Source organism: Hyperolius riggenbachi, chromosome 1 (genome assembly GCF_040937935.1).
Source record: "Hyperolius riggenbachi isolate aHypRig1 chromosome 1, aHypRig1.pri, whole genome shotgun sequence".
Taxonomy (NCBI): domain Eukaryota; kingdom Metazoa; phylum Chordata; class Amphibia; order Anura; family Hyperoliidae; genus Hyperolius; species Hyperolius riggenbachi.
The window spans coordinates 123,019,124-123,043,868 of NC_090646.1; the positions used below are offsets into that span (position 1 = coordinate 123,019,124).

Here is a 24,745-nt window from a genome sequence, read left to right on the forward strand (position 1 = left end):
AAAGGGACTCTGAGCAGTGCAGTAACTATGGAAAGATGCATATCATTTTAAAGCTCTCTTTCTCCTCTTTCCAATGATATCCAAACGGCTGCTCTATGCCTTTTAGTTTTCGATATTTTCGCGATTGAAATCGCGGCCACAGGACGACTTTTCTCCAAAGTCAGCGGTGGCTGGATGGTATAATGGTTAAAGGGACTCTGAGCAGTGCAGTAGCTATGGAAAGATTCATATCATTTTAAAGCTCTCTTTCTCCTCTTTTCAATGATATATAAACAGCTGCTCTATGCCTTTTAGTTTTCGATATTTTCGCGATTGAAATCACGGCCACAGGACGACTTTTCTCCAAAGTCAGCGGTGGCTGGATGGTATAATGGTTAAAGGGACTCTGAGCAGTGCAGTAACTATGGAAATATGCATATCATTCTAAATCTCTTTTTCTCCTCTTTCCAATGATATACAAACAGCTGCTCTATGCCTTTTAGTTTTTGATATTTTCACAATCGAAATCACGGCCACAGGACGACTTTTCTCCAAAGTTGGCAGCTCGATTCAGCACAATGCAATGAAATATAAGGAACCCAGGGGGATATAATTACAAACCTCATGCTGGTAGGTGTGAGGATGTAATGAATTAGTTGTGGGTATGCTTAAAGGCATATCCACAGGCACTGCTTGGAGTCCCTTTAAGGGCTCTGCCGCTGACACAGGAGACCAGGGTTCGAATCTCAGCTCTGCCTGTTCAGTAAGCCAGCACCTATTCAGTAGAGTTGGGCCGAACCTCCGATTTTAGGTTCGCGAACCTGGTTCGCGAACTTCCGCGGAAGGTTCGGTTCGCGTTAAAGTTCGCGAACCGCGATAGACTTCAATGGGGATGCGAACTTTGAAAAAAAAAATAATTATGCTGGCCACAAAAGTGATGGAAAAGATGTTTCAAGGGGTCTAACACCTGGAGGGGGGCATGGCGGAGTGGGATACATGCCAAAAGTCCCCGGGAAAAATCTGGATTTGACGCAAAGCAGCGTTTTAAGGGCAGAAATCACATTGAATGCTAAATGACAGGCCTAAAGTGCTTTCAAACATCTTGCATGTGTATACATCAATCAGGTAGTGTAATTAAGGTACTGCTTCACACTGACACACCAAACTCACCGTGTAACGCAGCGCAAACAGCTGTTTGTGTAGTGACGGCCGTGCTGGACTGGTGCGCACCATGGCGAGAGTGCAGGTTTTGGTGGCTTTACAGCCCATATGGTCGCCTGGCTGATGTAGCTGAATGACAGAACAGTGACTGTCCAGCTGATCAAATTTGGTCTGACCACAATGAGGCAACGACCTTATTATCGTGGGTGTGCCCCCCGAGACACTCATCTAGGCGCCGGTCATTGCTTCATTGTGATACGCAAGCCCCTTCACCACGGCAAGGTAATGATCACGAAGGGGAATGGGCGCATGTACATGCCTTTTCTTTTGTTGTTGCAGCTGCCCGCAGTGCAGCCAGAAAAATTAGGCAGTCATGTACACGCACCAGAAAAATTATTACAGCGGCCGCTGCTAGCAGCGGCCTAAAAAATTCAGCAATCCGCCTGGAGTCCCGGACCCTGTTGGTGGTGGCGGAGAAGGTAGTCAAGCGGCCTGCAGGCAGACATGCTGTGTGGAGGGACTGGGAGCGACTTAGTCTTCTTGGGGCAGGCCAGGCAGCCAGTCACACGGCGTGCAGGCAGAGATGCTGTGTGTGCGGGGACTGACTTAGTCTTGGGGCGGGCAGCAGCCCTCCGGGATCCATGCCTCATTCATTTTGATAAAGGTGAGGTACTTAACACTTTTGTGACTTAGGCGACTTCTCTTCTCTGTGACAATGCCTCCAGCTGCGCTGAAGGTCCTTTCTGACAGGACGCTTGCGGCAGGGCAGGAGAGAAGTTGGATGGCAAATTGGGACAGCTCTGGCCACAGGTCAAGCCTGCGCACTCAGTAGTTCAAGGGTTCCTCATCGCTGTTCACAGCAGTGTCTACATCCACACTTAAGGCCAGGTAGTCGGCTACCTGCCGTTCCAGGCGTTGGTGGAGGGTGGATCCGGAAGGGCTACGGCAAGGCGTTGGACTAAAGAACGTCCGCATGTCCGACATCACCATGAGATCGCTGGAGCGTCCTGTCTTTGACTGCGTGGACACGGGAGGAGGATTAGTGGCAGTGGTACCTTGCTGGCGTTGTGCCGTCACATCACCCTTAAACCAGCTGGGCGGTATGGACGAGCTCAGCTCGTCCAGTACCGCCGGAGCCTGCCGCTCAGGCCCTGCTGGGCCGATTTGCGCCAAATAAAGTGCAGCACACGCAGCCGGCACTTTGCCAGCCGCGTGTGCTGCCCGATCGCCGCCGCTCTGCGGCGATTCGCCGCGAGCAGCGGCGAAAGAGGGTCCCCCCAGCCGCCTGAGCCCTGCGCAGCCGGAACAAAAAGTTCCGGCCAGCGCTAAGGGCTGGATCGGAGGCGTCTGACGTCAGGACGTCGGCTGACGTCCATGACGTCACTCCGCTCGTCGCTATGGCGACGGTGTAAGCAAAACAAGGAAGGCCGCTCATTGCGGCCTTCCTTGTTTATTCTGGGCGCCGGAGGCGATCGGAAGAACGCCTCCGGAGCGCCCTCTAGTGGGCTTTCATGCAGCCAACTTTCAGTTGGCTGCATGAAATCGTTTTTTTTTAATTTAAAAAAAACCCTCCCGCAGCCTCCCTGGCGATCTTATCAGAACGCCAGGGTGGTTAAAGGCATTGTAAAGCATAGTTGACAGCTGGTTCTGCATGTGCTGCATCCTTTCCACCTTCCGGTGAGATGGTAACAGGTCCGCCACTTTGTGCCTGTACCGAGGGTCTAGTAGTGTGGCCACCCAGTACAGCTCATTCCCCTTGAGGTTTTTTATACGGGGGTCCCTCAACAGGCAGGACAGCATAAAAGACAACATCTGCACAAAGTCGGATCCAGTACCCTCCATCTCCTCTTGCTCTTCCTCAGTGACGTCAGGTAAGTCAACCTCCTCCCCCCAGCCGCGAACAATACCACGGGAAGGTTGAGCAGCACAAGCCCCTTGCGATGCCTGCTGAGGTTGTTCTCCTGCCGCTGTCCCCTCCTCCTCCTCCTCCTCCTCCCCCAAAGAAACACCTTGCTCATCATCCTCTGAGTCTGACTCGTCTTCTGCACACGACTTCTCTTCTTCCTCCTCCTCCCCCCTCTGTGCTGCCGCAGGTGTTGAGGAAACAGCTGGGTCTGATGAAAATTGGTCCCATGCCTGTTCCTGCCGTAACGGTTCCTGGTCACGCTCATTCACAGCTTCATCCGCCACTCTACGCACAGCACGCTCCAAGAAGTAAGCGTAGGGAATTAAGTCGCTGATGGTGCCCTCACTGCGGCTCACCAGGTTGGTCACCTCCTCAAACGGCCGCATGAGCCTGCATGCCTTTTCCATCAGTGTCCAGTTGTCGGGCCAGAACATCCCCATCTTCCCAGACTGTTTCATTCTACTGTAGTTGTAGAGGTAGTGGGTCACGGCTTTCTTCTGTTCTAGCAGGCGGGAGAACATGAGCAGGGTCGAGTTCCAGCGAGTCGGGCTATCGCAAATGAGGCGTCTCACCGGCATGTTGTTTTTGCGCTGAATTTCCGCAAAGCGTGCCATGGCTGTGTAAGACCGCCTCAAATGCCCACAGAACTTCCTGGCCTGCTTCAGGACATTCGCTAAGCCAGGGTACTTTGCCACAAATCTTTGAACCACTAGATTCATGACATGTGCCATGCAGGGTATGTGTGTCAGCTTCCCCATATGCAAAGCGGCAAGCAGATTGCTGCCGTTGTCGCACACCACGTTGCCTATCTCCAGGTGGTGCGGGGTCAGCCACTCATCCACCTGTTTCTTAAGAGCAGCCAGGAGAGCTGCTCCAGTGTGACTCTCCGCTTTGAGACAAGACATGTCTAAGATGGCGTGACAGCGTCGTACCTGGCATGCAGCATAGGCCCTGCGGAGCTGGGGCTGTGTAGCTGGAGAGGAGAACTGCCACTCAGCCAAGGAGGAGGAGGACAGCGAAAAGCATGTAGCAGGAGGAGAGGAGGTGGCAGGAGGCCTGCCTGCAAGCCGTGGAGGTGTCACAATTTGGTCCGTTGCGCCCTGCTTGCCATCGTTCACCACCAGGTTCACCCAATGGGCTGTGTAGGTAATGTAGCGGCCCTGCCCGTGCTTGGCAGACCAGGCATCCGTGGTCAGGTGTACCCTTGACCCAACGCTCATCGCAAGAGATGACACCACTTGCCTCTCAACTTCACGGTGCAGTTGGGGTATGGCCTTTCTCGAAAAATAAGTGCGGCCTGGCATCTTCCACTGCGGTGTTCCGATGGCCACAAATTTACGGAAGGCCTCAGAGTCCACCAGCCGGTATGGTAACAGCTGCCGAGCTAACAGTTCCGCCACGACAGCTGTCAGACGCCGGGCAAGGGGGTGACTGGCCGAAATTGGCTTCTTCCGCTCAAACATTTCCTTCACGGACACCTGACTGCTGCTGTGGGCAGAGGAGCAGGAACCGCTCAAGGGCAGAGGCGGAGTGGAGGAGGGTGCCTGTGAAGGTGGAAGGGAGAAAGCGGCAGAAGCAGATAATGCACCTGATGGAGGAGGAAGAGGAGAAGGAGGGTGGCTTTGCTTTTGTGTGCTGCTGCTGCTTTTGCTCAGGTGGCAAATGCCCTACTTGACCCCCTACAGTCTGGATTCCGACCTGCGCACTCAACTGAAACAGCCCTCGCCAAGGTGGTCAACGACCTTACCCTTGCCAAGGCCAAAGGCAGTTATTCCATCCTGCTCCTCCTTGACCTCTCTGCAGCATTTGACACTGTTGACCACTCCCTCCTCCTCCAATCACTACAGTCCATGGGCATCCATGGGCTTGCCTTGGCCTGGATCTCCTCCTACCTATCCAATCGCTCCTTCACCACTTACTTCAATGGCTCCTCCTCAACTCCTGCCCCCCTCTCAGTTGGGGTCCCCCAGGGCTCTGTTCTAGGCCCCCTTCTTTTCTCCATATACACTTCCTCAATTGGCAAGCTTATCTCCTCCCTGGGCTTCAATTACCACCTTTATGCAGATGACACTCAGATTTACCTCCATACCCCCGATCTCTCAGCCACCACCATAAACAAGGTCTCCTCGTGTCTCTCAGCAATTTCCTCCTGGATGTCAGCTAGGTTCCTAAAGCTTAACCTAGACAAAACTGAGCTCCTGATCCTTCCACCCCATGCTGCTGCACCCATCCCAGGTTTCCACCTCACAATCGACAACACAACCATTCTCCCTACCTCCCAGGCCCGCTGCCTGGGTGTCACCTTGGACTCTGACCTCTCCTTCATCCCACACATCCAAAACATCACAAGAGCCTGCAATTTCCACCTCCGTAATATCTCCAAGATCCGCCCATTCTTAACCCCGGGCACGACCAAACTGCTCATCCATGCCCTCATCATCTCCCGCCTTGATTACTGTAACTCACTCCTTTCTGGCCTCCCCCTGAAACGCACTGCCCCCCTTCAATCAGTGATGAACGCGGCTGCAAGACTCATCCATTCTTCGCACCGCTCTGCATCCACATCTCCCCTTTGTGAATCCCTGCACTGGCTCCCTATCCGTCTCAGGATAAGTTTCAAGATTCTATGCCTGACGTATAAATCTGTGCACAAAACATGCCCTACCTAAATCTCGCAGCTTGTTCACAAGTATACACCAGGTCGCCCCCTCCGTTCCTCCAACGACCTTCGCCTCACCACCCCGCGCATTTCACACTCCCATGCCCGCCTGCAGGATTTCTCAAGAGCTGCCCCCACCCTCTGGAATGCCCTTCCACCACCCATCAGACTTGCTCCCTCTTTCAACACATTCAAGCAAGCCCTCAAAACCCACCTCTTTATGATGGCCTACCCACCTCCTACCACACAGTAACTCTCTAAGGAATATTTAACAGCCCCCCCCTAGTGTTTCCACCCCTCCCTTTAGATTGTAAGCCCCTGGCAGGGTCCTCCACTCCCTAGTGTAATCTACAGGATCATGTGCTCCTGTCCTATGACAGCCTGTACTTGTATTACTGGGCCTACCTAACCAGCCCATATTGCATGATCATGTATTTTGTACAATTTGTATGTATAACTTTGTTCTATGTGTATAACCCTATGTATGTCATCCTTGTATCATTGTATATATTTATTGTCCAGCGCTGCGTAATATGTTGGCGCTTTATAAATACAATAAATAATAATAATAATAATTGCTGTTTGTGCCTTTTCTCCAGGTGCCTTCGTAAGGCACTTGTCCCTACGTGAGTGTTGGCCTTTCCACGGCTCAATTTTTGTTGGCAGAGCGAACAGATGGCTTTGGTCCGATCTGAGGCACACACATTAAAAAATTTCCACACCGCTGAGCCACCCTGGGATGTGGGCACTATGGGGACCTCAGCAGCTGATGCTGAAGGGCAAGTTGGCTGGCTGTACATAGGTGGCGATACATGGTGCCGGACTCTGCCACCAGCTGTTTCTGACGAAGAGCTGCCCCAGCTTCTTTCAGCAACTTCTCTCCTCCTACTACTCTCTGACTCCCCCTCTGAACTGTCCCCCTCTTCATCTCCTCTATTGGGAACATACAGAGGATCCCTATTACTGTCATCATCGTAGTCATCCTGCCCAGCTTCGCTTGCCTCAGACAAATCCAAACTTGCACCATCAGTAGGTCCTTCATCCTCCTGACACGTTACATCCATAGTGTTGCCGCGTAACTCAGACATATTAGCTGGTGAAAATTCATCTGGCTGTAACAACAATGGCTGTGCATCAGTGATTTCAACACTAAATAATTCTTGCGAAGTGTCAAATGCAGCGGAAGTGGTGCTAGTAGTTGCGCTGGTGGCTGAGCAAGATGAGGTGTTCTGTGTCGCTAAATACTCAACCACGTCCTGACAATCTTGGGAGGTGATGGGACGTGCCTTCTTCCGAGCACTGTACTGTGGGCCAGGTCCACACGAAATTACATTTACACGACCTCGCGCAGACCTGCCGGGTGGCCTTCCTCTGGCTCTGGCACTACCTCTTCCTCTACCTGTTTTGTCCATATCGGGTATGCACGGAGTGGTATATCACACTGCGTGCACTCACGTAGGTAGGTGGGTTCACTTAACTGCACAGGTATGCGCACTGATGCGGTGGGTTCACTAAACAGAACAGGTATACAGTGGCGGGTTCACAGAACAGGTATGCAGTGGCAGGTTCACTGAACACAACAGGTATGCAGTGGCGGGTTCACTGAACAGGTATACAGTGGCGGGTCCACTGAACAGAACAGGTATGCAGTGGCGGGTTCACTAAACAGAACAGGTATACAGTGGCGGGTTCACTAAACAGAACAGGTATACAGTGGCGGGTTCACAGAACAGGTATGCAGTGGCAGTCTCCCTGAACAGAACAGGTATGCAGTGGCGGGTTCACTGAACAGGTATACAGTGGGGGGTCCACTGAACAGAACAGGTATGCAGTGGCGGGTTCACTAAACAGAACAGGTATGCAGTGGCGGGTTCACTGAACAGGTATACAGTGGCGGGTCCACTGAACAGAACAGGTATGCAGTGGCGGGTTCACTAAACAGAACAGGTATACAGTGGCGGGTTCACTAAACAGAACAGGTATACAGTGGCGGGTTCACAGAACAGGTATGCAGTGGCAGGTTCACTGAACACAACAGGTATGCAGTGGCGGGTTCACTGAACAGGTATACAGTGGCGGGTCCACTGAACAGAACAGGTATGCAGTGGCGGGTTCACTAAACAGAACAGGTATACAGTGGCGGGTTCACTAAACAGAATAGGTATACAGTGGCGGGTTCACAGAACAGGTATGCAGTGGCAGGTTCCCTGAACACAACAGGTATGCAGTGGCGGGTTCACTGAACAGGTATACAGTGGCGGGTCCACTGAACAGAACAGGTATGCAGTGGCGGGTTCACTAAACAGAACAGGTATACAGTGGTGGGTTCACTAAACAGAACAGGTATGCAGTGGCAGGTTCACTGAACACAACAGGTATGCAGTGGCGGGTTCACTGAACAGGTATACAGTGGCGGGTCCACTGAACAGAACAGGTATGCAGTGGCGGGTTCACTAAACAGAACAGGTATACAGTGGCGGGTTCACTGAACAGGTATACAGTGGCGGGTCCACTGAACAGAACAGGTATGCAGTGGCGGGTTCACTAAACAGAACAGGTATACAGTGGCGGGTTCACTAAACAGAACAGGTATGCAGTGGCGGGTTCACTGAACAGGTATACAGTGGCGGGTCCACTGAACAGAACAGGTATGCAGTGGCGGGTTCACTAAACAGAACAGGTATACAGTGGCGGGTTCACTAAACAGAACAGGTATGCAGTGGCGGGTTCACTGAACAGGTATACAGTGGCGGGTCCACTGAACAGAACAGGTATGCAGTGGCGGGTTCACTAAACAGAACAGGTATACAGTGGCGGGTTCACTAAACAGAACAGGTATACAGTGGCGGGTTCACAGAACAGGTATGCAGTGGCAGGTTCACTGAACACAACAGGTATGCAGTGGCGGGTTCACTGAACAGGTATACAGTGGCGGGTCCACTGAACAGAACAGGTATGCAGTGGCGGGTTCACTAAACAGAACAGGTATACAGTGGCGGGTTCACTAAACAGAACAGGTATACAGTGGCGGGTTCACTAAACAGAACAGGTATACAGTGGCGGGTTCACAGAACAGGTATGCAGTGGCAGGTTCACTGAACACAACAGGTATGCAGTGGCGGGTTCACTGAACAGAACAGGTATGCAGTGGTGGGTTCACTGAACAGGTATACAGTGGCGAGTCCACTGAACAGAACAGGTATGCAGTGGCGGGTTCACTGAACAGGTATACAGTGGCGGGTCCACTGAACAGAACAGGTATGCAGTGGCGGGTTCACTGAACAGGTATGCAGTGGTGGGTTCACAGCACAGGTATGCAGTGGTGGGTTCAATGAACAGGTATACAGTGGCGGGTCCACTGAACAGAACAGGTATGCAGTGGCAGGTTCACAGAACAGGTATGCAGTGGTGGGTTCACTGAACAGGTATGCAGTGGTGGGTTCACAGCACAGGTATGCAGTGGTGGGTTCACAGCACAGGTATGCAGTGGTGGGTTCACAGCACAGGTATGCAGTGGTGGGTTCACAGCACAGGTATGCAGTGGTGGGTTCACAGCACAGGTATGCAGCCAGACAGGAACAAGTTAAGCCTAACTAATCTTTCCCTGAGAGACAGTCTGCAGCAGCTCGCCCTACTCTCACTAACGCAGGCAGCACACGAGTGACCGTAATGGCCACCGCTGCCTGCCTTATATAAGGGGGGGTGGGGCTCCAGGGGCTAGTGTAGCCTAATTGGCTACACTGGGCCTGCTGACTGTGATGTAGAGGGTCAAAGTTGACCCTCCATGTGCATTATGGGGCGAACCGAACTTCCGCAAAGGTTCGCCTGCGGGACGCGATCGCGAACCACTGAAGTTCGCATGGAACCGTTCGCAGGCGAACCGTTCGGCCCAACTCTACTATTCAGTAGGAGACCGTAGGCAAGTCTCTCTAACACTGCTACTGCCTATAGGGCGCGTCCTAGTGGCTGCAGCTCTGGCGCTTTGAGTCCACCAGGAGAAAAGCGCGATATAAATGTTATTTGTCTTGTCTTGTCAAATGATGCCGTGCGCTGCTGATTGTCTTCAGAGCCAGGCTCTCCTCCTAGGTCCCCCTCCTGCTACTGTGCGCTCTGCCGCTGCCCACTCCACCCTCCCTTCCCACAGAGAACCACAGCTGCAGCAAGAATGATAGCAGCAGATGGCAAACGCTCACTCACCTATCCATGATCCAAGCAATAGAGATCCCGTCTTCTGAAACCCATCTGTCTCTTCTACAGTGCAGCCGCTCGCTCTGAACTTCCTGATTCTCAGATCAGACATGAAGTAGGAAGTAGTAATAGTAGTAGTAACAGAGCGGCAGTACTCTAGAGGAGACAGATGGGCTCCGGATGACGGGACCTCTATTGCTTGGATCGCAATAGGTGAATGTGATTCATCTGGTGCTGTCATTCTCCCCCACTGCGGCTGCCTTCTCTGCTGGACTATCGTATTCACTGGGATGGAGGCTGCATGGTGGCTGTCTAGTTTGGGAGGAAATTGGTTGTTCGGTGGTGGGAGTGGTTATGTAATTCTGTCTGGGGAACGGCTTCCGGTTTGGCGGTGTCCAGAGCTTTCTGCTATTGCCAGGCTGGAGATGCAGGGGGAAAGTGCTGCTGCTGTGATATCTGGCGCCCTCTTCACAGGGGTGCTCCAGCCCCTGAGTGCAAATGTCCCAGCCATTCATCTCTCACTCTGCATTTTGCTGCTGCTATTCCCTGCATTGTGCACCCACAGAGGAAAGCGTGCTGTTGCCCATAGCAACCAGTAGCTCGGCTGCCCGGTGTGTGCGACATATTGCTGTGCAGCTGCATCTTCTGATTCTATTACGACATGATGGGGGGGCCCAAATCAGTTACTTTGCTTAGGGCCCCATTTAGCCTTAATCCGGCTCTGTATGTGTTTGTGAATTCAATGTTTTATTTAATGTATAACCTTTTAAAATGTAGCATAGTATAGGATTTTTTATTTGAAAATAAAAGTCAAAATAAACATGCACAGGTCATACTTATCTCCGATGTAGTCTACTCCTCAATCTCTTTCTCCTCTCCCGCGACCTTTTTGTCCACTGTGATCAAGGGAATTCTCCGTCCTCCATTTTGAAAATTGCCATTACCCCATAACAGCTTCCTGGTCAGCACACTGACATCGCTCACATCGCCCACTTGAGCCATAGGGAAACATAGACATTACCTCGCAAATCAGTTGTCCTCTCAGCTATAACTGACAGCAACTGATATATAACTGACAGCAACTGATATATTTTAGTTCTGACAAAATGTTGTCAAAACTGGAAGGGATCATTGTCAGAAGTACATGGCGAGCTTCTGAGAGGAACTGATGGCAAGGTAACTATGTAATGTTCATTTGATGTTACCTCATATGTTTATTTTAAGTAATTTTACTCAGTACAGGTTCACTTTAAAGATTTCAAATGTTGGAGAGTGACGGTGAGATGTGTTGTGGAAGAGGATTCCAGAGATGGGGTGAGGCTTGTGAGAAATGTTCTATACATGAATGTGAGGATGTGATTATAGAGGACAGAAAAAGGTCATGTACAGAGTTGATATTGCAGTTGGGTTGGTACTTGGATACTAGTGAGATGTACAGAGGAGAGACATGTGAAGAGCTTGTCGGTTAGAGATAAGAGTTTGAAATGGTTAATTGGTAGCCAGTGAAGAGTTTGACAGAGAGGAGCAAGAATTATCTGATTCAATATAGTAAATACTTCCTTTAATTTTATGCCCAGAAAATCATCGATGTGTGCTGTAAGGATGCTTTGAAAAAAAAGTCTCTGGATTGATCATTATTGCCACGAAAGGAAACCACTCGCAGCCAGATCCTTACTCAGTTTAGTGTTTCATTTGGACACTGCATAACCTGCTTGTATGTACATATCAGGGGTGAAGCAGGATATACCTATATTGGAGGAGTGGCTACATCAGACACTACCCAGCAGTCATATATACTTTCGCACTAAGGTGCCATAAAGAAACTTTCCCCCACTTCCTTGTACATGAGTGGAAAAGTTAGGCTTCTGAGAGGTGCCAAGAAAGATACTTGTTGCTAGCTTACCAATACAGTACGTTTCAGAAACATTGTCTTCTAATGATAAGACTTTGTAAATAGTGATAATGCAGAATGTTTTTTCCAATGCAAACGTCACTTCCTCAGAGATAATTTCCATTAATTAAAATTATGCAGGCCAAGAATCTACCATTTGTACAGGTGTCCCCCAGCAGGGGCGGCTCTTGGCTCGTGTAGCTCTGCGCAGTGAAAGAATTGCTGGCCCCTTCGTCCACCAATGTCAATGTATTATCTCATGCACAGTAAATGGCCATGCCCATTGCATATACTGTACAGCTGCCTTGTGCTCATGACACAAATGCTCACAGTAACTTTTTTATTTAAAGATAATTTTTATTGAAGTTTTAAACAAAAAAAAAACATCTCCCAAAAGGGAGTAAAAACAAACATGGCATAACAAAATTTAACCCGGGTGGGTTAGAGTCCAAAGTTTAGAAAATATGCTAAGGATTATGCAAAGTCTTGCAAGTAATCGGGCAACATAGCACAAATACCGTATCTTGCGTAGATCAAAAATATATAATACAAACTTTGAATCAAAAAAAAGAAACAGTAGAGAGATAAATCCAAAACCCCCATGCCTAATGCTGCCCCTGCCCCCAAGGTTGCTTAAAGGTCCATCTTTAAGCAACATCGACTCCCTCATGCCCCAAGCACATTGTTCCCCTCCCTAACCCGCCTACCAGAAGCCACTCTGTCATGCACCGTATCGTTGCCACTTCTACATAGATGCATATGCACCTCTCCGGCTGAAGTGTATGCGTCGGTATAGCCAGCTAAGGATCTTTGGGTCCCACTGCAAGTTTTGCACTGGGCCTCCCAAGCATTCTAATCAAAAAATAATCATATGGCGTAACGAAACGTCCCCAAAACTTCCACAGTATAAGAGTTGTAAACAGGGGAAGGGAACAGTTTGTTATTCATAACCACTATTCAAATCATATACAGAAGTGATCATTACCAACATAGTTAATTTTACAATTAATGACTTAATCCATGGCGCCCGTGGGGATTGCAGACCTCCTTATCTTCCGATTGGCTCCCCCTAGTGAACGGCTTGTGCTGATCGCGACATCAGCACAAGCTACATTACTAGAGTGAACCGCGTGGAAGAGAATGAGGTCTGCAATCCCCGCGGGTTCGATGGATTAGGTAAGACATGCACTACACTACTAATTACACTGGGGGGGAGGGGAACGGAGAGACAAGCAGGAGGAAGCGGACCACACAGGGGAAACAGACACACACATGCAGGGAATCCCTCCCACTTTCCTGAATATTAATCTCAGTCACCCAGTGATCGACTTTGCCTAGTTTGAGAACCCTGCCATTAGCAGTGTAAGAATTGCTGAAATAAATCAAATACATCTGATTGGCTGTTTATGCTCCACCCCCTTTTCTGAATTTGAACCTCAGTCAACTAATTACCGACTGTAGCAGGTTTAAGGCATTTAAGGACAAAGAAAACCCTGAGAATCTGCCATGAAGAGATGGACTAATCCAAAATTTGTCGGTTCTGTCAGATTTTAACTGCTTACTTTTTTCGCTGGAGTGGTCCTTTACCAGTGTAAGAATGGCTGCAGTTTACATTTTCCCATATAAAATGGAAATTTTATATGGGAAATGGAAATTGTACGGTGGAAATTTGATTGGCTGTTTTATCCTCCACCCACTTTCTCTGAATTTTAACCTCTGTCACCAAGTGACCAATTTTGGGGACTCTGGCCTTATGATTGTGGGAATAGCGGCCTTTTAAATTTTTCCCATTGATGTGAATGGGTGGAATCTGATTGGCTATTTGTGGTTCCATCCAGGTGTGCAGGGGGAAGGGACCGCCAGAACATATCATCCCAGTTAGAAATGGATGTGTATACCAAGTTTTGTTGAAATCGTTCAAGCTGTTTTCGAGTGATCACACGCACACGCACACGCGCACACACACACACACACACACACACACACACACACACACACACACACACACACACACACACACAGTACGTCTGATTTTATATATATATATATATGGGTCTTATTTCTGTAGCTAGCCGTGCACTGATAAAATTCAGCTTTATCGGTTTAATAACTATTTTCTGTTCTCTCAATCTATTTTTCAGATCAAGATCTGCTTGAGACTATTTTACTGGTCAGCGGCTTTTACCATTCCCAACCCCTGGTGAGTGAGGTAGCTTATTTATAGCACATGTTACAATTTTCTTGCAGCAAAGGTTTTCACATGGTTACCTTTTACTTTGTGTGTTAAATTAGACCCCATACCAACCATTGATCATAATATATCAGTGAGCTCTCTGTTTAAGACCATGAAAACTGAAAAACATCACCCTTCAGTCCAATAAAAGATACTTTGTGACACAAAAAATACAAATTTAGAGATCCCATAAAATAAAATGCCATAATATAAGATGGAACAGTCATCACAGCAAAGTAAATAAGACCAAACCACACTTCTATGTAGCCACATCTTGCAGCTGAGTGATGAGATGAGCAGCCAGGGTACGCGTGCATTAAAATGGGGTGCAAGGAAATACGGGTGCCCTATTTTGTCTGGTAGAATATCAGTAAAATATACAGATATTCTACATTTTAAAAGTGTACATTACCTTAGCAAAATATCAGTAAATAAAAAAAATAATTTTACTACAACTTAATCTAATGCTATTCTCACACAGAACCCTCCCTTACTGATGCCTAACCTCAACACCCCCCTCCCTGCTTACCCCTTAACCCCCCAACCTTAACCACCACCCCACACCCCCTCTTGTCTTCTTTAGCGGTAATCCCAAATTCCCAATAAATTCGGGGATGGAAATCCACAGCTCAGATCGGTAATCCCGTGCCTGAGTGAGTTATATGCAGAAGCTGCTGCAGATCTCTCTGTGGTATGTTTTGTGTGTGTGTGTGTATGTGTTTTTAGGGTTTAAATGCTTGTGAAAAAAATTCATGGCTTTAAAGGGAAACTTAAGTCAACTATAAAAAATGAAATTTACTCACCTGGGGCTTCCCTCAGCCCCCAGCAGCCGATCGGTGCCCTCGCAGCTCCGCTCTGACGCTCCAGGACCCGCCGGCGAACACTTCCGGTTTGGCCGTCACCGCAAGTGATTCTTCGCGTTCCCAGCCTGTATATCGCCCCCTATGCTGCTATTGCGGCCAGCTGGTCGCAATAGCAGCATAGGGGGCGACATACAGGCTGGGAACGCGAAGAATCACTTGCGTTCCCATGCCTGTCGGCCGGTGACGGCCAAACCCGAAGTGTTCGCCGGCGGGTCCTGGAGCGTCAGAGCGGGGCTGCGAGGGCACCGATCGGCTGCTGGGGGCTGAGGGAAGCCCCAGGTGAGTAAATCTCATTTTTTATAGTTGACTTAAGTTTCCCTTTAAGACACTAAATCTGGAAATAATCCTAATGCCAGGGAGGTTAACTAATGCCCACTTCCAATCTGCCACAATTACAATAATGCTAGGGTACCGCCATAGGCACCATTATAAATTGTGCCTATGCTGTGCAATATGGGTGCTTGTGCTGCCCGATATATAGCGGGCACTCCAAACTTCACAGTATAGGCACAATTTATAATGGCGGCATCTAAGTTTCTGCTAGTGGCGAGCGCTAAAAAGTTCCATCTTCGAAGGGTACGTGTAGCCCAAATAAAATATGCCATGTGTGATACATGAAAGGTGGACCAGTGCATACTGGGCTTGATGTATTAAGACAGATGAATTCATCTCAAAGGTTTCTTAGCCAGGGGCATAACTGCAAATCATGGGGTCCCCAAATGTTCACACCCCTACACTTGCCTCCCCTTAGCGACCCTCACAGCCTGGGGGCCCATCTTGCAAGGGTCATAAAACAAGTGCGGACATCATAATCTGCACACCCCTACCATGTGTAGCCACAAAAACATCTGATCTGAAGGATGGACCTCCTTATCAAAGGGAGTGAAGTTGTAGTTGGGGCCTCCTTACAGCTCAGGGCCCCTGTGGTCGCAGGGGCTGCTCCTCTATAGTTACAACCCTGTTCTCTGCTGGAAACCATAATTCAGTTCCATCCAACTGCTGGTCCACAGACTGCATCCATCCTCCAGGCCATCATATGTAGACCACCAGCAGATTTTTTTTTCTACCTCCCCATCCCTCGCTCCTCCCAACCCATTGTCCTGTAGCTGGAAGACTCATGTGAATGTACTCAATGACTGGACAACAGCTCATGGGAGGGAGGTTTTCATAAGAGCTGCATCCTTACACAGAGCATCTGTGAGAATCTGCTCAGCTGCCTGTGCAGACAGGCAGCGTTTTGATCACTGTTCACGTCTGCATTCTGCAGGTCTCTTTAAGAGAGACATTTTGTTAGTTCTGCAGCTTGCTGCTGAGGAATTTGCATACATTCGTTATGCAAATCCCCTACCTGCCTCCTGTGATGACTGGCAGTATAAAGGTTGGGATTACCCACAGTCCTTTGCTGGTCATTCCTTCAGGGTTTGTAGTACACACTCCTAGTGAGTGTCAGCCATGCTCTTGGTTTGAAGATCAGCTTAGAGTAATTCCTGGAAACTGTGCTAGGCAGATTTCCCTAGTGCAGTTAGGATTGTTTATCTGTTTTGTTTGTCTGTTGCGATTGTCCTGTCCCAGCGGTGGTCGATAGGAAGTCGTTCTGATCTCTGTTCTTGGAGCATAGCTGGTGCAGCGGTTGCTACTAGCTATCTCTTCTGTTCTGCCTCTCTGGATCGCGCTAGCCACTTTTCACTAGCGCTGTGGATCCTTCTGTTCTGTCTCCTGGGATCGCGCTAGCCACTTTTCGCTGGCGCTGTGGATCCTTCTGTTCTGTCTCCTGGGATCGCGCTGGCCACTTTTCGCTAGTGCTGTGGATTCTTCTGTTCTGCTACTCTGTACCTGGATCTCACTCGCTTCTCGCTGGTGCTGTGGATCCGGTCTCTCGCTTGTCCCTGTTTTCGTGTGTCTGTCCTGTCTGCTACGGACGCTTGCTGGAGGCTCGGTGAGGTAACCGTTAAGCAAGCGTTCGCGTCCTCTGTTTCATGTTTGTCTGTTGATGGTTAGTTAGGCGTGCTTGTCTCTATTGTGCTTATCACGTGGAGACCGCGCATAACCGCGTGCACTGTTGCGAATGAGTGCGGTGTTCGCGGTTAGCTAGCGTTTGTTATTTTCCGTATCTCCTCATTGTATGATTTGCTGTGCCTTTGCTATTCTCGTGCTCCGTCTTGCTGTAGCCTTGTGTCACGTCTGGCGATCGCACCTCTCGCGATCGCGTTCCTGCTTCTTATCTGCTGTGGTGTGTGCACAGTCGCGGGTTGGCGACTAGTTTTATGCACACACACACAATCTGTCTCTGTGCTCTCTCTCAATCGCTTCTCTTGCGATTGCGTTTCTTCCCTTCGTACAATTCCTGTCTGGCGTGTGTGGTAGGGCAGAGGAGCTGTTCCTCTGCACTCCACAGCTCCACCTGCCGACAGGAATTTCCCTCTGCAGGTGCATAGCACCTAGCCTGGGTGTCCTCAATTATACGCTTGTGGAGGAAATCCGCCGCGTCAGCGCACATCTGGTGCGCTGACCACGGAGACGATTCCACAATCGTTACAGCATCATGGTTACTCCCTGCCAGTCCCAAGGTCCTGGTCTCTAGTTACAGTGATAGCATGGCCAGAATCTCAATCACTGATCAGGAAGCAATGAAACGCTATAGATACAGGTTCTTATCATGGGGGATTTGTAACACATGGGGGACATACAATACAGGGATTGTATAATGCAAGAAAACCTAAAAAGGTGCCCACTGATGGTACAATTTCATGAACCAACGACCAACAGATGCAATTGATCAGAAACGATCGTGCCCAAAAATGGATAGAAAAATGATACATTATCCCATCACATCAAAAGAATCGTTTATCATCGTTTGGCTCAATTAATGGTATCCTTTCGATCGTACAGTTAATCGTTTGGGAGAGTGTACCGTAAATGGGCACCTTAAACAGTGACAAAACTTGGACTAGAATAAAAGTACCGGCTATTGATTGGTTAGTTCTTCCCATCAACTGGGTCCTTTTAGTCCACTGTAATGTGATCCGACAGGTATGCTAATTAGTAGTTGTGTCATTGCAGCTGCCTTCAGCAGGGTTTATTTAATTATTTTTTTTACACAATGGAATTGGTCTGGCATAACAAAACTAAAGGGGCCCATACACTCAGCCGATTAGCGGCCGATCGATCAAAATCAATCGATTGCAAATCGATTGCTCGATCGATTTGCGGCCTATTTCGATCGTTTTCAATCGATCTGACATGCTGGAAAATCTAGGTCGATCTGATGAAATTGCTTATCAATTTGCATTGGACCTAATGGAAATCTGATGGCAAAAAAATGCCATCAGATCGATTTTCAATAGATTTCATACTGAAATCTATTGGAAATCTGTTCCTAGTAATAAATGTTCCTTAAGGTGCCCATACACTCGTCAGATTGGCAGCAGACAGATAAGAAATGCATCTGATGATCTATCTGATGCGTTTTTAGAACATTTTTTACCAGGATAGAATTCCAATAGATTTCAGTTTGAAATCTGTTGAAATTCGATCTGATGGCATTTTTTTGCCATCAGATTTCCATTAAGGCCAATGCAAACTGATAAGCAATCACATCAGATCGACCTAAATTTTCCACCCTGCTAGTTCGATGGAAATCCATCGAAATCGATCGAAATCGGCCGTCGATCGGTCGATTGGCCAACCGATTTGCGATCGATCGATCGATCGATCGATCGCGATCGATCGGTCGGCCAGAAAATCGGCTGAGTGTATGGGCTGCTTAATAGATCAGAAAATCTATCTGATGATCTATCTGCTGCTAATCTAACGAGTGTATGGCCACCTTAAACAAAACTTGTTACCCTAATCTTTATTGCCCAGATGGTTAAGGTGGCCATACACTTATAGATTTGCAGCAGATTCGACCATCAGATTTCTGTCAGATGCCTGTGAAGTCGAATCTGACAGGAAACTATCTGATGTGTGCCACACACTAGGAACAGATTTCCAATAGATTTCAGGATGAAATCTATTGGAAATAGATCTAAATGCATTATTGGACCATTAGATCCAACGCACCTCTATGGGCTGTCGATCTGCTGCCAGCAGCAGGTGGACCTAGATTTTCCAGCCTGTCAGATAGATCAGATCGATCGAAATCGGCTGTAAATCGATCAAACGGCTGACTTGATAGAATCGATTTGCGATTGATTGATTCCATAGAATCGATCGATCAATGGACGGCTTAAATTGACCAGTGTATACCAGCAGCAGATTGACCTAGATTTTCCATCCTGTCAGATAGATCAAATCGATCAAAATCGGTCGCAAAATCGATTAATCGATAGATTTGGTAGAATCTTTTTCCGATCAAATGCTGAAATCGACCAGTGTATGGTCCCCTTTATGCTTTTCTCTCAAAGTAATATTATCTGTGTAATGTATCAGGAAATTGTGTGAGGATTGTGGTGATTGGGACCCAGTGAAAGTGTAGTTGCATGGAACGCCTGTGTCTGTTAGTAGATATAAGAGATCGCTTACACCTCAATTGTTAATAGCAGCTAAAAGTTTGATACCTGTAAAATAGAGATGCCAGGGTTCTCCGACCATGAGAGAATGGATTGATAGAGTAAATATGGTAAAAAATATGGAGAATCAGATTACTTTACAACAGGATAGATTGGAGGCCTTTAATATCAAGTGGGGAAAATGGAGTGAATTTCAGGATACGGTGAAATATGGGAGTATGGTGGAGGGGTAGGGGAGGAGCCTCTTGAGAAAAATATTGGGTAATTTGTGGGAAGAGAATTCTATTATGTGTAGTAATGTGGGTTAACTTGGTGAGCATTTTGTTTGGGGAGTGGAGGAGGAGGGGGGTTGTTTAGGGGGTAATTTTGTTATTGTATTGTATTGATTTTGTGAAATCTGAAGAAATGAGGAAGAGAGTATTGTATTGCTGGTTTTGTATTGGCGTTTATAGATGGAATTATATAAATTATATTAAAAAAAATTATCTGTGTAAAGATCGGAAGTTTACACCATCCATTAAAGCAGGGCTGGGAGCAGCCATTGCAATTGATGTATTATATGACATTCATTGTAAAAAAAAAAAACTTGATGAGGAAAACGTTTCGTTTTTTTTTTCCTGGATTCAGTGTGACTGTAAGTGAACAAAACAGACTCTCCCTGCTATGTTTGCTTACTTTTATCAACTGCAACGAGTGATCAAAAGACAATAGGAAGCTGTGTGGCTGTGCGTCATGCAACTGATAAACTTCTGATCAAAGTCAAATGGTTTCTGTTATCCTTTTCAGTAACTATTTAAGCAAATAATGGTTTATAGAAGTTACGTGTGGCTAACCTACTGGAGCAGTGGGGATTTAAAGTGAACCTGAGGCCAAAACAAAAACTAGATACATACCCAGGTAGAGGGAAGGCTCTTGATAGTCCAGAAGCTTTCCATCTCCTCCTTGCTCCCACCATGGCTGTGCACAGACCCTCTGAACACATCTGACAATTAGCTTGTCAGATATGTTCTTGTGGCCGTGCTCCCTGCTGTGCGTGAGTACCTCTACGCCTGTGCAGTAAGTTGAAGCCGCTTGTCCACAGGCATACTGTGCAGGCGTGGTTGGCCATACACAGGCATAGTACAGCCGCGCTCGTGCACAAAGAGGAACGCGGGCACAAACTTTCAGATGGTACTGGACAGTGCTGCTGGTTTCGGAGTATGTGGGAAGATGATTAATTTATTTCAACATATTTTTTTCTGTGATTTTCAAGGTAAGGAGAGTTTAACTGAGGGAATGGTATCCATCATCTTTATCATGTTTCAGAAAGAAGACAACAGTCATCATTTTGGTTAAAATGCCAAGAGGACCAGTTCCTTCAGTGTTCATATTGGGGCTGATTCATAAAACCTATCTAATGATTTATCTCTCCTTATAGTTGAGATGAAAAATTAACTAAGCCTGACAGGGAAAGGGACTCTATTCCTCAGGTGACAGTTTGGGGCCAAGGTTGTACAGATGTGTCACTAGCATGCCTGTAACTATGGAGAGAGGAGCAGGGATGGCACACGACCGTACTGCTCCCGGCAGACAGGGTGAGTGGGGAGAACGGACATTGCTAACAATCTGCTATGCTACATCTGTAGGTGATGGGGGGGCTCTCATGTACACACGCCAGTTTCTTGCCAGAGACGGTCTTTATTGGCCACTTCGGCCAAGTTTAATCCAGTGTGGTGGCGTAAGGCTAAATGGGTCATGACATAAGTTTTGTAAATTAACCACATTCCTTCTACATACGAGAGATTGGATTCCTCTGTAACCAGCTTCTCTGTTGTTTGTGTGACCTCAGCCAGATGAAATGACCAGTCTAGTAGTGGTGATGTTGTATGACTTCCAAGACCGGAAATTTCAACCACGTGCCGTGTCAAATAAAGATGAGGTCATAGAGGATGTACGAGAAATAGAAGCCTTTCTGTACAGGTGAGTCCCATTTATATCATGCAGTGAGTGTTTTTTTTATGTTCGTTACTGTTGTAGAGTTACATAGAAAAGAACAAATATTTTTAGGATCTAACAGTCTAACAGGCTAGAAGAAGCCCCAGGTGAGTGAAACTTTTTTTTCCAGATGGATCCTTTAAGTACCAGTAAAATTGCTCTGCCTTGTGTGTGCCTAATAATTTTACCAGCATTTTACCTGCATTTGTGGAATATGTCCCAATTTCTTCTATGAACTGTTAGCTCTCCTGAAATCTCTCTCTCCTCCCAGCAGCTCAAAAAACTCCCAAACATTTAAATCCAAATCCCATAAAGCCACATTAATCCATGCCATGCACTGATGAGGATCAATCAGCCCGAAACAGTCTGTATGCATGTTGGATTATTTTGGCTCTGTACAATTAACAAGCTGACACATCATTGCATTCCAGCGGTTCCGGAGGTGTGTCTAGCTTCTAAGGGCAACAATGGTTGATTTGCATAGTGCAGCAGTGATGCACTGGGAGACATCTCGGAGCTCACTCCAATCTGAATTACTGCAAATTATTTCTGTTTTAACCACTTGATGACCCAGCCTTTACCCCCCTTTAAGGACCAGCGCTATTTTTTGTGATCTGTGCTGGGTGGGCTCTGCAGCCCCCAGCACAGATCAGCTGGCACGCAGAGCGATCAGATGGCCCCCCTTTTTTCCCCCCTATGGGGATGATGTGCAGGGGGGGTCTGATCGCTCCTCCTGGCTGGCATGTTGCAGGGGGGGGGCACCTCAAAGCCCCCCTCCACGGCAAAATTCCCCCCTCCCTCTCCTCCCTCTCACCCCTGATGATCCGGGCTGCACAGGACGCTATCCGTCCTGTGCAGCCAGTGACAGGCTGTCCCCTGTCACATGGCGGCGATCCCCGGCCGCTGATTGGCCGGGGATCGCCGATCTGCCTGACGGTGCCGCCGTACAATGTAAACAAAGGAGACAAATGTCTCCTACGTTTACATTTAGTCTGCGAGCCGCAATCAGCGGCTCGCAGGCTATTCACGGAAACCCGCTCCGTGATCTAACAGGAAACGCCTGCTCGCGCGAGCGGCCTTTCCTGATTAAGTAGGGAGGCACCTGGCGACGCAGATCTGCGTCGCTGGTCCTCCAGCTACTACTTTGCTGCCACATGGTATGAGTGTGCGGTCGGCAAGTGGTTAAGAAAGCAAACTGTTGTTTTCCAATCTCTTCTATGAAAACTCATTATCTGGCCATTTCCTATTGCTATCAAATCACTGTTGACTTGCTGTGTGTTGTCATGAGGTGTGACACAGCTATTTACTCTTTGATAAGACTCATTCTTTCATCTGTCACTTGGTAGGGTACCTGCATCACAATATAAACACTGTATTAGCAGATATGTGCTCCCAAGCCTACATAAACAAACACTTCTATAGATCTGCATTCATAACTTCCTACACAGGTATAGGAATGAAGGGGTGAAGCCAGAGTATTAAATATTCTTTAGTCAGGGCCGTTTCTAGGGTAAATTGCACCCAGGGCGAGGGTGTAAAAATTGCGCCCCCTCCCCCCCTCCCCTGTGGACTTGTGAACCCTTACTCTTTAGGGACAGTCACACAACCACAGGCTATAAGTAGATCTGCCTACTTACTAGTGACCAGCCGCTCATCCAAGAGGAAGCAGGGACTAGGAAAACACACAGTAGAAGAGAGCCCGGAAAGCCGACTCCTCCATGGGCGCCACTCACTGACAGCCTGCAGTACCGCTACAGGACATCAGGTGTCATCACACAGTGGTGACGTGATGATGACTTTTCATCGGACGCAGGCAGCCCAGGAGGAGTCAAGGAAGGGTATTGTGCTGGTAATCTTCTTTCTTCTTCCATTGGGCTGCACTGTGTGTCACCAGCTCCCTAGCCGTTATTGTCCTTCTGCCTGACCCCCTTCTTCTACTTGCTAGGCAGCGCCCAGGGTGGTCGCCCTGGTGGCACTGCCCAAGAAACGGCCCTGGCTTTAGTCATACAGGAACATTAATTCAATACATCACAAGCATTATCTGAAAAAAAACATATGTGACCATAAACCGTTCCATTTCCCGTCTTGTGCCTATGTAGGCTGGAGCTGCCAGGAACACCCCACCAACTCTTTATTTGGTCTGACTAGAGAGACTTTGTTCCGCTACAGAAAAGTATTGCATGCAGAGAACAGTACTGTGAAGTTAAGAACCGAGTGATAACCACTTCCCGACCGCCGTATGTACAATTGGCGGCCGGGAAGTGCACCCCGCAAGGACCGCCGTATAGACAAATGGCGGCGGTCCTTGTAGGGGCATGGGCGGAGCGATCGCGTCATCCGTGACGCGATCCTTCGCCGGGAGTCGGAAGCCCGGCATTTTGCCTCTGCTCGCCGGCCACTTAGCAGAGCCGGCGAGCGGAGGAATCCAACAATGTAGCCAATCAAAATGTATAAGGCACTTTGTTAAGTAAACAAAGTGCCTTATACGTGCTTCCTCCTCGCCTCGTGGTCTCATTGTTGCAGAGACCACTAGCGAGGAGGAAGCACTTAGTAAGTACCCAGCACACAGCGTTTTTTTGCCCTCAGCCTCCCTGATCACCCACCCCAGGCCTCATACCCCCCCTGATCACCCCAGCAGACCCCTGCCTAGCACCCTTGCACCCCTGCAAACCCCCCCCCCCCCACCTGCCACTAACTAGCGACGCTGCCCCTTAGTTTAGGTCCCTAACTGCCTCCTAGTCACCCCTGATCCCCCCCCCCCTACCTTTAGATCACCCCCAGACCCCATCCCAGACTACCCCCCTGTACACTGTATACATCTGTATACAGCTACCTTACCCCCTGATCCCTCTCTGATCCCCCTCTGATCACCTGTCTATCACCTGTCCATCACCCCTCAGCACCCCCACCCATCAGAGCAGACCCTAACTGCCCCGCGGGGGTAACCGATCACCTGCCCAGGCCCTCGATTGCCCTCATACCCCCCTTCTGATTACATCCCCTGCTCTTTGTTTACATCTGTCCTCCCCAGCAATCACTAACTGATCTGCGATCAGTAACCCCCTGTGTCTGCCTCTCATCAGATCAGGACTCAGTCTGCCCCGTGCAGGCTCCTGATCAACCCCACCACCCCCTCAAATCGCCCTCAGACCCCCCCCCCCCCCTAATCACCGTCCAAGTGCATTGTATTTGACTATGCTGCGCTTGTATTCGATTGTGCTGTGCTTGTATTTGATTGTGCTGCGATTGTATTTGATTGTCCCGTGATCTGCTTCGATTGTCCCGTGATTGTTTGATTGCCTGAGACCCCACTTCCCACCACACCCAACCCCACCCTCCCCCCCCCCCCCACCACCTCCAACCACCACCTTCCGAGTGCA

General features: G+C 48.5%; 1 protein-coding gene across 4 annotated transcripts in view; it reads left to right on the plus strand.

The window, feature by feature from the left end:
- NSUN7 (NOP2/Sun RNA methyltransferase family member 7) overlaps positions 1-24,745 on the plus strand; it is a 117,163-nt gene that overhangs the window by 20,136 nt on the left and 72,282 nt on the right. For all 4 annotated transcript variants that reach the window (XM_068278478.1, XM_068278475.1, XM_068278476.1 and 1 more), the window contains 2 exons: positions 13,926-13,984; positions 21,220-21,350. In XM_068278478.1, coding sequence (XP_068134579.1) covers positions 13,926-13,984; positions 21,220-21,350 — 190 coding nt within the window. The remainder of the gene's footprint in view (positions 1-13,925; positions 13,985-21,219; positions 21,351-24,745) is intronic.